We start from the raw sequence: 12,500 nt of genomic DNA, 5'->3' as shown, positions 1-12,500 counted from the left end.
CTGACTGTGTCGTATTTATTACTTATTTTACCGTTAAAACCTCATTGAAACACTTTTTTTACACACCTCACTCTTTTTTCCCATCCAATGTATTTCACCCCCCCTTCTTCTGTCCTGTCAGACTATGGTCTGGGACTGTCGCCGGAGCCCAAACCAACACTTTCACAGCTTCCAAATCATATAAACAGACTTCATGTGATGTGGCAGAAGTCTCCCTAAACAGGGTGTGTGTATGTCTCTGTGTGTGTATGTCTCTGTGTGTTTGTGTGTCTCTCTGCGTATGTCTCTGTGTGTATGTCTCTGTGTGTGTGTGTATGTCTCTGTGTGTCTGTGTGTTTATGTGTATATGTCTCTGCGTTTGTGTGTATATGTCTGTGTGTGTGTGTGTGTGTGTGTGTGTGTGTGTGTGTGTGTGTGTGTGTGTGTGTGTGTGTGTGTGTGTGTGTGTGTGTGTGTGTGTGTGTGTGTGTGTGTGTGTGTGTGTGTGTGTGTGTGTGTGTGTGTGCATGTAGGTGTGTGTATGCATGCCTGCGTGTCTGAGTCTTTGCTCCTGTGTATGCATGTGTGTCTTTCTGTGAGCGTGTGTGTGTGTGTGTGTGTGTGTGTGTGAGAGTGAGTGAGTGAGTGATAACAGGAGAACGGCTCACCAGCACTAACACCAGGGGCTGAGACAGGATGAAAGGAGCTGTCAGAACAGCTCACGATGAAAAATAGGAAAAATCCATCCATCCTCACTCCACAATGCCATGGTATAATTTTGGATATGGAAAATATATTTCACAGCCGCTTCAATGGTACAATGATTCTCTACACTATACTTGCTTGTTTTGTCACATAAAGTGAAATTAGGTCGAACTATTAGAGTTTTAGCAACCAGGAAATGGCGGAACGATTTCTGCATAGTGCATCTTTAAGTCATAACCTTAATTGAGCTGTATACAGGTCACATAATGACATAAATATTCTGCTTCAGTGACCGGCATCAAACGGGCTCGTGGTGAAAGGCCTCTCTCTATTCATTGGTTGAGGGGGTGACACTACAGCTAGACCCAAAGGGATGAGGTGGGGGGGTCAGTGTGTGACAGCTCACTGAACAAACACAGGCTGTGTGTAGTGGGGTGGAGGTGGGGGAGGGGGGCAGTCTCAGGTAGCAGTCTCTTTATGTCTTTCTTTCAACTGTGTTGATGGAGGTTGATATAGTGGCTGTGTTTGGAGGTTGATAATATATCCTCTGTGTTGATGTTGATATAGTGTTTAGTACATCTCTCTCTGTGTTGATGGAGGTTGATATAGTGTTTACCGTACATCTCTCTCTGTGTTGATGGAGGTTGATATAGTGTTTACCGTACATCTCTCTCTGTGTTGATGGAGGTTGATATAGTGTTTACCGTACATCTCTCTCTGTGTTGATGGAGGTTGATATAGTGTTTACCGTACATCTCTCTCTGTGTTGATGGAGGTTGATATAGTGTTTACCTGTGTTGATGGAGGTTGATATGGAGTGATATAGTGTTTACAACTCTCTCTGTGTTGATGGAGGTTGATATAGTGTTTACCTGTGTTGATGGAGGTTGATATAGTGTTTACATCTCTCTCTGTGTTGATGGAGGTTGATATAGTGTTTACCGTACATCTCTCTCTGTGTTGATGGAGGTTGATATAGTGTTTACCGTACATCTCTCTCTGTGTTGATGGAGGTTGATATAGTGTTTACCTGTGTTGATGGAGGTTGATATAGTGTTTACATCTCTCTCTGTGTTGATGGAGGTTGATATAGTGTTTACCGTACATCTCTCTCTGTGTTGATGGAGGTTGATATAGTGTTTTACTCTGTGTTGATGGAGGTTGATATAGTGTTTACATCTCTCTCTGTGTTGATGGAGGTTGATATAGTGTTTACCGTACATCTCTCTCTGTGTTGATGGAGGTTGATATAGTGTTTACCCTACATCTCTCTCTGTGTTGATGGAGGTTGATATAGTGTTTACCGTACATCTCTCTCTGTGTTGATGGAGGTTGATATAGTGTTTACCGTACATCTCTCTCTGTGTTGATGGAGGTTGATATAGTGTTTACCGTACATCTCTCTCTGTGTTGATGGAGGTTGATAGAGTGTTTACCCTACATCTCTCTCTGTGTTGATGGAGGTTGATATAGAAATATGTCACCACTGAATATGTCTGTGTTGATGGAGGTTGATGAATAAGATGAGACTCACACATGCACCAGCCAGGATCTCAGCAGGTACAGGGATTGATCCATCTCTCTGTCTGGTCTTCCCTCTGATAAAGTCATTCACCTGTGGTGAGAAAACTAAAGCATTAGACACACATTAAGACACAGACATACACACAGACAGGCAGACCTTATACAGTGGGAGTGGATATTGGTAAGCTAAAGAGCCACTAGTAACGTGATTGTAGTAACAGTAACATTTCACTGTGAGACTACTAATACATGTACCACACATGAGGTAGACTTTAAGTACTTTCGATCTTGCATCCTGATTGAAACAGATCGAGCTCTCTGTCCTTGTACTCTTGGATTTAACTGCTGCATTCGACACTGTTGACCATGATGTCCTTCTGGACAGACTGGAGAGGTGGGTTGGCCTCTCCGGTCCAGGTCTAAATTGGTTTAGGACCTATTTAACCGGTCGAGAGTTTTTTGTCACCCTTGGTGAACATAACTCAGAGAAAATACACATCACGTGGTGTTCCACAAGGTTTGATTTTGGGTCTAGTACTGTTCAGTTAATATATATTACCCCTTAGCAGCATTATCACAACGCACAGCATTGATTTTCACGCAGACGATATACAACTTTACATTTCTGTGTCACCACAGTGTTTTAGCTCCACTGATAATTATTAGACTGTATTAGCAATGTAAATACTTGGATGACTCACAACTTCCTCCAGCCAAATCAAGACAAGACTGAGGTACTTATTGTTGGAACAAAAGCACAGAGAGAGAATCTGGAAAAAACATTTGAATTCACGGGCAATAAAGATAAAACACTAGGTGTTACAGTGCATTCGAAAATAATTCAGACGCCTTCACTTTTTGATGGAGGGATGGTGCCAGGTTTCCTCCAGTCGTGATGCTTGGCATTTAAGCCAAAGAGTTCAATCTTGGTTTCATCAGACCAGAGAATCTTGTTTCTCATGGTCTGAGAGTTCTTTAGGTGCCTTTTGGCAAACTCCAAGCGGGCTGTAGTGTGCCTTTTACTGAGAAGTGGCTTCCGTCTGGCCACTCTGCCTGATTGGTGGAGTGCTGCAGAGATGGTTGTCCTTCTGGAAGGTTCTCCCATCTCCACAGAGGAACTCTGGGGCTCTGTCTGAGTGACCATCGATTCTTGGTCACCTCCCTGAAAAAGGGCCTTCTCCCCCGATTGCTCAGTTTGGCTGGGTGGCCAGCTCTAGGAAGAGTCTTGGTGGTTTCAAACTGATTCCAATTAACAATGATGGAGGCCACTATGTTCTTGGGGGCCTTCAATGCTGCAGACATTTTTTGGTACAATTATTTCGAATTTTGCTCTGACATGCACTGTCAACTGTGGGACCTAATATAGACAGGTGTGTACCTTTCCAAATCATGTCAAATCAATTGAATTTACCACAGGTGGACTCATTTAATTTTACATTTAAGTCATTTAGCAGACGCTCTTATCCAGAGCGACTTACAAATTGGTGCATTCACCTTATGACTCCAAGTTGTAGCAACATCTCAAGGATGATCAATGGAAACAGGATGCACCTGAGCTTAATTTCGAGTCTCATCGGAAAGGTTCTGAATATTTATGCAAATAAGGTATTTCTGTTTTTTTTTTATAAATGAGCAAAAATGTCTAAACTTGATTTTGCTTTGTTATTATGAGGTAAGGTCTCTGTACTGGATGCCTGTGAGTTTTTGAATTCATTTTAAGATTTTTTTTAATCAATACACGATTGTTCACCCCAATACATGTCAGACATGCTTTTACGTTATGTACCCAGTAGGTCCCTCAGGTCCTCTGGCACTGGCCTTTTAACTATCCCAAAGCCTTGGACCAAGAGGCATGGAGAGGCAGCCTTATAACTATCCCAAAGCCTAGGACCAAGAGGCATGGAGAGGCAGCCTTTTAACTATCCCAAAGCCTAGAAACAAGAGGCATGGAGAGGCAGCCTTTTAACTATCCCAAAGCCTAGAAACAAGAGGCATGGAGAGGCAGCCTTTTAACTATCCCAAAGCCTAGGACCAAGAGGCATGGAGAGGCAGCCTTTTAACTATCCCAAAGCCTAGGACCAGGAGACATGGAGAGGCAGCCTTTTAACTATCCCAAAGCCTAGGACCAAGAGGCATGGAGAGGCAGCCTTTTAACTATCCCAAAGCCTAGGACCAGGAGACATGGAGAGGCAGCCTTTTAACTATCCCAAAGCCTAGGACCAAGAGGCATGGAGAGGCAGCCTTTTAACTATCCCAAAGCCTAGGACCAAGAGGCATGGAGAGGCAGCCTTATAACTATCCCAAAGCCTAGGACCAAGATGCATGGAGGCAGCCATCGTTACTATGCCCCCAGCCTCAGGAATAGCCTGCCAGAGAACCTGAGGGGAGACGGAACTGTGAACATATTTAAAAGACATCTTAAAACAAATATTTGTTGCTTTGCATTTCCTTTGGGTGCTTTTTAGTTGTTCAGTTTGTGTCATTATTTAGTTGTTTATCTTATGTTTGTTGTGTAGTAAATATTTCAGCTTTTATTTTCATTGTGTTTTATTCATGTTTTCCCATGAAGCCCACTGCGTTGCATTCCATGTTTGAAATGTGCTGTATAAATAAAGCTTGATTTGATACATTGAGGGGGGTGGTGTGTGTGTGTGTGTGTGTGTGTGTGTGTGTGTGTGTGTGTGTGTGTGTGTGTGTGTGTGTGTGTGTGTGTGTGTGTGTGTGTGTGTGTGTGTGTGTGTGTGTGTGTGTGTGTGTGTGTGTGTGTGAGTGAGTGAGTGAGTGAGTGAGTGAGTGAGTGAGTGAGTGAGTGAGTGAGTGAGTGAGTGAGTGAGTGAGTGAGTGAGTGAGTGAGTGAGTGAGTGAGTGAGTGAGTGAGTGAGTGAGTGAGTGAGTGAGTGAGTGAGTGAGTGAGTGAGTGAGTGAGTGAGTGAGTGGTGAGTGAGTGAGTGAGTGAGTGAGTGAGTGAGTGAGTGAGTGAGTGAGTGAGTGAGTGAGTGAGTGAGTGAGTGAGTGAGTGAGTGAGTGAGTGAGTGAGTGAGTGAGTGAGTGAGTGAGTGAGTGAGTGAGTGAGTGAGTGTATGCACATCAAATCTGTACTGTATATTAAACTAAAACTAGAGGTAAATGTTCAGCTAGGGCCCAGTGAGGGGCTCCGTGGTAACTGGGGCCTGACTGGTCTCCATGTAGAGAAACAAGGCACTTACTGTCAGCTTTATGGCTTTCTCCGGGGCCACACCCAGTAGCTGTGGTACCAGACCTATCATTAGGACACAACATGATTAGAAAAGAGAAGGGCCAAGGAAGTACGACACACATACACACACACACTGGCAGACCACGGCACAGCACAGCACAATCCCCCTCCACATGAAACACATACCCTGCTGTATTCAATACTGCCAGATCCCCCTGACACTAAATAACACTATTGATGTGGGGTGTGGGGACATCAGGGTCTTAAAAGACTAACAAAGTGATAGAAACTCCTTCCCAGAATACAAAAAAAGACATAAAACACTCTAACCAAAGTTTATGCGGTCCTAAATTACACCCCAAGACTTCCTGCCAGATAGAAATAAACCAAATAATCTGATTGGAGTGTGTTGGATGACCCATCTCAGCGTAATAGTGGAGAGGTTGGAGGGGGGTAGTGAACGCAGGGCCCAAAACAGGCCACACAGAGTCAGACACAGGAGCACAAACATAATGATTAGCATGGCTTCAGCTGGGCTGGAACTCACAAACAGAAACAGGAGCGTTAGTTGTGTTTGTGGCAGGGCTCAGGCTGAGAACCACACACCAGTTATATTATTATTAAATGGCCCAGAACAGCTCACAGTTGTAGTTCGAGACGCTTACTGCTTTCTCATGCTGCTGCGTTGTTTACGTAAGGGTTCCCGTCTCGAGATGATGACATCATCCTAGTGTTTGCAGTGTGTGGTGTTCTGGTTCTGGTCTGTCTGTCTCACCATTCTAATGCTCACCTCATTCAGTAATGGGAAACAGGGGAGGCGAAGGAAAAAGCTCAACTTCATTACATTAAAACAGAAAGTTCCCCTGAGTTGGCTTATGACACTCTCCTCAGTGGCTAATATAACATAACCCGCTGTACTACACAGTAGATACATGTTAATGGGGGATTTGCAAATAACAATACATGAGATTCAAGAAACTAATAACAAGCAAATGTGTTTGCTTCTGGAGTCTTTCAAATTGTCTTCCTCATTTAAGTTTGTTTTGTAGTGGAACTGTACCATATGACTTGGTGACTGGATGGCCATTCAAATACAACTGCATCATTTGATGTTTGGTCACATGATGTCTAGGAGTGGAGAACAGAGAGCTGGTATCTGCCAGTGTACCACCACCTTGGAGCCAGGTCTGTCTGACCGCGTGTCTGTAATGTCAGATACCTCTCTAAAGGCTTGGTGTCCTCTGACAGACACTAAGGATGCCCACTTCCTCTTAGAACCCTCAGGGGAGAACTCACCTGTCAATCATAATTCAGAGAATTCCCCCCTTTTCAAATCATATGATATAGTGTGTTGTTCAAGAACCTTCCTAACCCCCCTCCTTTCGCCTGCTCCCTCCCTCCCTCCCTCCCTCCCTCCCTCCCTCCCTCCCTCCCTCCCTCCCTCCCTCCCTCCTCCCTCCCTCCCTCAACCCATCCCTCCCTCCCCCTACCTCCCCTCCTCCACTCCCTCTCCCTCAACCCATCACCTCCCTCTCCCTACTACCTTCCGCTCCCCCTCCCTCCCTCCCTCCCTCCCTCCCTCTTACTTCCCGCTCTCCTCGCTCCCTCTCCCTCCTACCTCCCTCCCTCTTACCTCCCGCTCTCCTCCACTCCCTCTCCCTCCACCCATCACCTCCCTCTCCCTACTACCTTCCGCTCCCCCTCCCTCCCTCCCTCTCCATCTTACTTCCCGCTCTCCTCCACTCCCTCTCCCTCCTACCTCCCTCCCTCCCTCCCTCTTACCTCCCGCTCTCCTCCACTCCCTCTCCCTCCACCCATCACCTCCCTCTCCCTCCTACCTTCCGCTCCCCCTCCCTCCCTCCCTCCCTCTTACCTCCCGCTCTCCTCCACTCCCTCTCCCTCCTACCTTCCGCTCCCCCTCCCTCCCTCCCTCTTCCCCCCGCTCTCCTCCACTCCCTCTCCCTCCTACCTTCCGCTCCCCCTCCCTCCCTCCCTCCTCTCTCTCCCTCCCTCCTCTCTCTCTCTCCCTCCCTCCCTCCCTCCCTCCCTGCCGCTCTCCTCCACTCCCTCTCCCTCCTACCTTCCGCTCCCCTCCCTCCCTCTCCATCTTACCTCTCGCTCTCTCTCCTTCCTAACCCCGCTCCCTCGTCCTAAAACCCCCTCTTCCTAAAACCCCCGCTCCCTGTCCCTCCATCCCCCCGCTCCCTGAGTGCAGGTACTTATTATATTAATGCCAGTTGAAGTCTGGCTGGGGTAGTCACACACCACCATTGTGACAGAGCACTGCTGGTATGTGGCCTTTGCGTGCGACGTGCATTGTCCCCCTGAAACTCCCGAGACAACCTTTAATCACTTCAAAGAAGCCAGGTCAGAGGGAAGGTGAACTCAGACCCGCCCTCCTCTCCTCTTCCCCCTCTCTTCTACCACACCTCTAAACCCCATCTGTTGTTGTGATGGAGTGAGATGAAGTCGAAGCTGATTTCAGGTCAGATTTGTGTTTTAATTCATATGGTTAGGTTGAGATGAGGGTAAGCTGATCCTAAATCTGTGCCTACCTCTACCCAGAGCTGTAGTGATGATCATTAGCCTATCACTACATCCTAAATTAGTGCACTACTCTGGCTAAAAGCTGTGTACTATATAGGGATTAGGGTGCCATTTGGTCTGGTACTGACCTCTATAGAGGCCGAAGAAGCCTTCGTAACGCAGCACCTTCTTGAAACAGTCCAAGCTGTTCTTGTACATGAGCTCTTCCACCAGGGAGCCTGTGGTCCTCTGGTTCTGCATCCTGGTCTTCACTAGGTCTATGGGGTAAACTGCTGTGGCTCCCACAGCTGGAAACACACAACTTTATTAAGGCGTTAGAGGAGAGGAAAGATGCTAGAACGCCATCATTAGGTTGTTATTGTTATTGTTATTGCCGTATGTTGCTCTTCACCAAGATCTACACCACCTTTCAAAAGTTTGGATTAGCTAACACAACGTTCCATTGGAACACAGGAGTGATGGTTGCTGATAATGGGCCTCTGTACACCTATGTAGATATTCCATCAAAAATCTGCCATTTCCAGCTGTTTTCCACAATTGTCATTTACAACATTAGCAATGTCTACACTGCATTTCTGATCAATTTTATGTTATTTTAATGGACCAAAAATGAGCTTTTCTTTCAAAAACAAGGACATTTGTAAGTGACACCAAACTGTTGAACGGTAGTGTATAAGTACATGTGATGGCACAAATACATTGTTGTAAGTTACTACGTTACCATGAAGAGTTGTAAAGGCATTATAAAGGTGTCATGAAGACGTTACAAAGACATTCAGGCAATGTGGGCTACATCACAGCAACCTGGGACAGGTGAGGATGAGGAGAGTGAGACAAAAGAGGAAGATGAGGAGGGTGTGTGGTGATGGTGGGACACATCAAACGATCCCAAAGGGAGGCTCAGTTGTCTGGAGTTTCCATCAGTCAGTCATGTGTTATCTGACGGATCTAACTGGACCAACAGGTTTAATTAGAGAGGGGACGGTCAGGGAGGGTGCTACCTCCTTATTAACCTGTCTCCTGTAGAGGGGGAGGAGGGGTAACATCTCCTCAAAGATGGGGGAAGGGAGGAGAGGGACACGACCGCACCCCTCCCCCAAAAAGCTCTTTCTCTCTGATCAGGTACAAAAGAGTCCAAACACAGGGAGGTTCCCATGGCGCAAAGAGACCCTGTCCTCTTTAAGTGGAGAAATCACCCCTGCAGAACGCAATAGGAAGCTCTTTGTTTTTCTCCTTTTCTTATGAGGGTGGAGGGTGGTGGGGGTGGAGGGGCCTCGGGGGTGGAGGGTAATGGGGGGTGGAGGGTGATGGGGGCTGGAGGGGCCTCGGGGGTGGAGGGTAATGGGGGTGGAGGATGATGGGGGTGGTGGGGCCTTGGGGGTGGAGGGTGATGGGGGGTGGAGGGGCCTCGGGGGTGGAGGGTGATGGGGGAGTGGAGGGGCCTCGGGGGTGGAGGGTGATGGGGGGTGGAGGGGCCTCGGGGGTGGAGGGTGATGGGGGTGGAGGGTGATGGGGTGGAGGGGCCTCGAGGGTGGGAGGGTGGAGGGGCCTCGGGGTGGAGGGTGATGGGGGGGTGGAGGGGCCTCGGGGGTGGAGGGTGATGGGGGTGGAGGGTGATGGGGTGGAGGGGCCTCGAGGGTGGAGGGTGATGGGGGTGGAGGGGCCTCGGTGGTGGAGGGTGATGGGGGGTGGAGGGTGATGGGGGTGGAGGGGCCTCGGGGTTGGAGGGTGATGGGGTGGAGGGTGATGGGGGGTGGAGGGGCCTCGGGGTTGGAGGGTGATGGGGGTGGAGGGTGATGGGGGTGGATGGGGGGGGGCCTCGGGGTGGAGGGTGATGGGGGGTGGGGGGTGGTTGTGGGGTGGAGGAGCCTCGGGGGTGGAGGGTGATGGGGGGGGGTGGAGGGGCCTCGGGGTTGGAGGGTGATGGGGGTGGAGGGGCCTCGGGGGGGGTGAAGGGTGATGGGGGTGGAGGGGCCTCGGGGTTGGAGGGTGATGGGGGTGGAGGGGCCTCGGGGGTGGAGGGTGATGGGGGGTGGAGGGTGATGGGGGGTGGAGGAGCCTCGGGGTTGGAGGGTGATGGGGGTGGAGGGGCCTCGGGGGTGGAGGGTGATGGGGGTGGAGGGTGATGGGGGGGGTGGAGGGGCCTCGGGGTTGGAGGGTGATGGGGGTGGAGGGGCCTCGGGGTGGAGGGTGATGGGGGTGGATGGAGGGGCCTCGGGGTTGGAGGGTGATGGGTGTGGAGGGGCCTCGGGGCCTCAGGGGTGGAGGGTGATGAGGGTTTGGAGGGTGATGGGGTGGAGTGTGATGGGATGGAGGGTGATGGGGTGGAGGGTGATGGGGTGGAGAGAGTGATGGGAGTGTCATGGGGCAGGTGAGGAGGTAGTGGTGACACAATAATCGGTGGGACCTGTCCCAGATGGCACATTTTTCCCTATGTAGAATTAAGGTGGCATTTAAGACGCAGACGTGACTTACCGCCGGCGATGGAGCCGAGGCCAAACCTGTAGGCGGACTCTGCTACCTGGATGAGAACAGATCGGGACGGATCACCACCGGACAGCTGGAAGAGAGACACAACAGAGAAAGACGGGAGGGGGAGAGAGAGGAGGGAGAGGAGATGGTGATAGAGAGGGGGAGAGGAGATGGTGATAGAGAGGGGGAGAGGAGATGGTGAGAGAGAGGGGAGAGGAGATGGTGAGAGAGAGGGGGAGAGAGAGGAGGGAGAGGAGATGGTGATAGAGAGGGGGGAGAGGAGATGGTGATAGAGAGGGGGAGAGGAGATGGTGAGAGAGAGGGGGAGAGGAGATGGTGAGAGAGAGGGGGAGAGGAGATGGTGAGAGAGAGGGGGAGAGGAGATGGTGAGAGAGAGGGGGAGAGGAGATGGTGAGAGAGAGGGGGAGAGGAGATGGTGAGAGAGAGGGGGGAGAGGAGATGGTGAGAGAGAGGGGGAGAGGAGATGGTGAGAGAGAGGGGGAGAGGAGATGGTGAGAGAGAGGGGGAGAGGAGATGGTGAGAGAGAGGGGAGAGGAGATGGTGAGAGAGAGGGGGAGAGGAGATGGTGAGAGAGAGGGGGAGAGGAGATGGTGAGAGAGAGGGGGAGAGGAGATGGTGAGAGAGAGGGGGAGAGGAGATGGTGAGAGAGAGGGGGAGAGGAGATGGTGAGAGAGAGGGGGAGAGGAGATGGTGAGAGAGAGGGGGAAGGGAGATGGTGAGAGAGGGGGAGAGGAGATGGTGAGAGAGAGGGGGAGGGAGAGAGGAGATGGTGAGAGAGAGAGGGGGGAGAGGAGATGGTGAGAGAGGGGGAGAGGAGATGGTGAGAGAGAGGGGGAGAGGAGATGGTGAGAGAGAGGGGGGAGAGGAGATGGTGAGAGAGAGAAGAATTAACAAAAAACTGAGCAAACTAGAATGCTATTTGGCCCTAAACAGAGACTACACAGTGGCAGAATACCTGACCACTGTGACTGACCCAAACATAAGGAAAGCTTTGACTATGTACAGACTCAGTGAGCATAGCCTTGCTATTGAGAAAGGCCGTAGGCAGACATGGCTCTCAAGAGAAGATAGGCTATGTGCTCACTGCCCACAAAATGAGGTAGAACTGATCTGCACTTCCGAACCTCCTGCCCAATATATGACCATATTAGAGACACATTTCCCTCAGATTACACAGATCCACAAATCATTTGAAAACAAATCCAATTTTGCCACCACAGCAGCAGGTTTTGTGGCCTGATGCCACAAGAAAAGGGCAACCAGTGAAGAATAAACAACATTGTAAATACAACCCATATTTTGTTTGTTATTTTCTCTTTTGTACTTTAACTATGTGCCTACATTACAACACTGTATATAGACATAATGTTTACTGTACATTTTGTTTGTATTGTGTCACGTTCTGACCTTAGTTTCTTCTTTATGTCTTTGTGTTAGGTTGGTCAGGGCGTGAGTTGGGGTGGGTTGTCTATGTTCCTTTTTCTATATTATATTTTCTATGTGTTGGGCCTAGTATGGTTCTCAATCAGAGGCACGTGTCGTTCGTTGTCTCTGAATGAGAATCAAACTTAGATAGTTACATATTGTTTATTTCACTTTTGTTTATTATCTATTTCACTTGCTTTGGCAATGTTAACATATGTTTCCCATGCCAATGTTGTCAACTGTAGATATTACTTGTTAGATATTACTGCACTGTTGAAGCTAGAAACACAAGCATTCCGCTACACCCGCAATAACAACAGCTAAACACGTGTATGTGACCAATAAATTAGATTTGATTTGATTGATTTGATAAAGCCCTTAAATTTAAAATGTTTTAATTAAATTGAGAGGGAGATGTGATGAGAGAGAGAGAGAGAGAGAGAGAGAGAGAGAGAGAGAGAGAGAGAGAGAGAGAGAGAGAGAGAGAGAGAGAGAGATAAAGGGAGAAGAGATGGTGAGAGAGATAGAGGGAGAAGAGATGGTGAGAGAGAGAAATAGATAGAGGGAGAAGAGATGGTGAGAGAGAGAGAGAAATAGATAGAGGGAGAAGAGATGGTGAGAGAGAGAGAGA

General features: G+C 48.8%; 1 protein-coding gene across 1 annotated transcript in view; it reads right to left on the bottom strand.

Annotated features, from left to right (window-relative positions):
• LOC124012837 (calcium-binding mitochondrial carrier protein Aralar2) overlaps positions 1–12,500 on the bottom strand; it is an 89,750-nt gene that overhangs the window by 29,150 nt on the left and 48,100 nt on the right. The window contains exons 10-13 of the mRNA XM_046326830.1: positions 10,427–10,511; positions 8,080–8,238; positions 5,415–5,467; positions 2,219–2,299 (exon numbers count right to left, since the gene is read on the bottom strand). Coding sequence (XP_046182786.1) covers positions 2,219–2,299; positions 5,415–5,467; positions 8,080–8,238; positions 10,427–10,511 — 378 coding nt within the window. The remainder of the gene's footprint in view (positions 1–2,218; positions 2,300–5,414; positions 5,468–8,079; positions 8,239–10,426; positions 10,512–12,500) is intronic.

The sequence above is a fragment of the Oncorhynchus gorbuscha genome, linkage group LG24 (assembly GCF_021184085.1).
Source record: "Oncorhynchus gorbuscha isolate QuinsamMale2020 ecotype Even-year linkage group LG24, OgorEven_v1.0, whole genome shotgun sequence".
NCBI lineage: Eukaryota > Metazoa > Chordata > Actinopteri > Salmoniformes > Salmonidae > Oncorhynchus > Oncorhynchus gorbuscha.
This window is presented reverse-complemented; position numbering and strand designations above follow the sequence as displayed.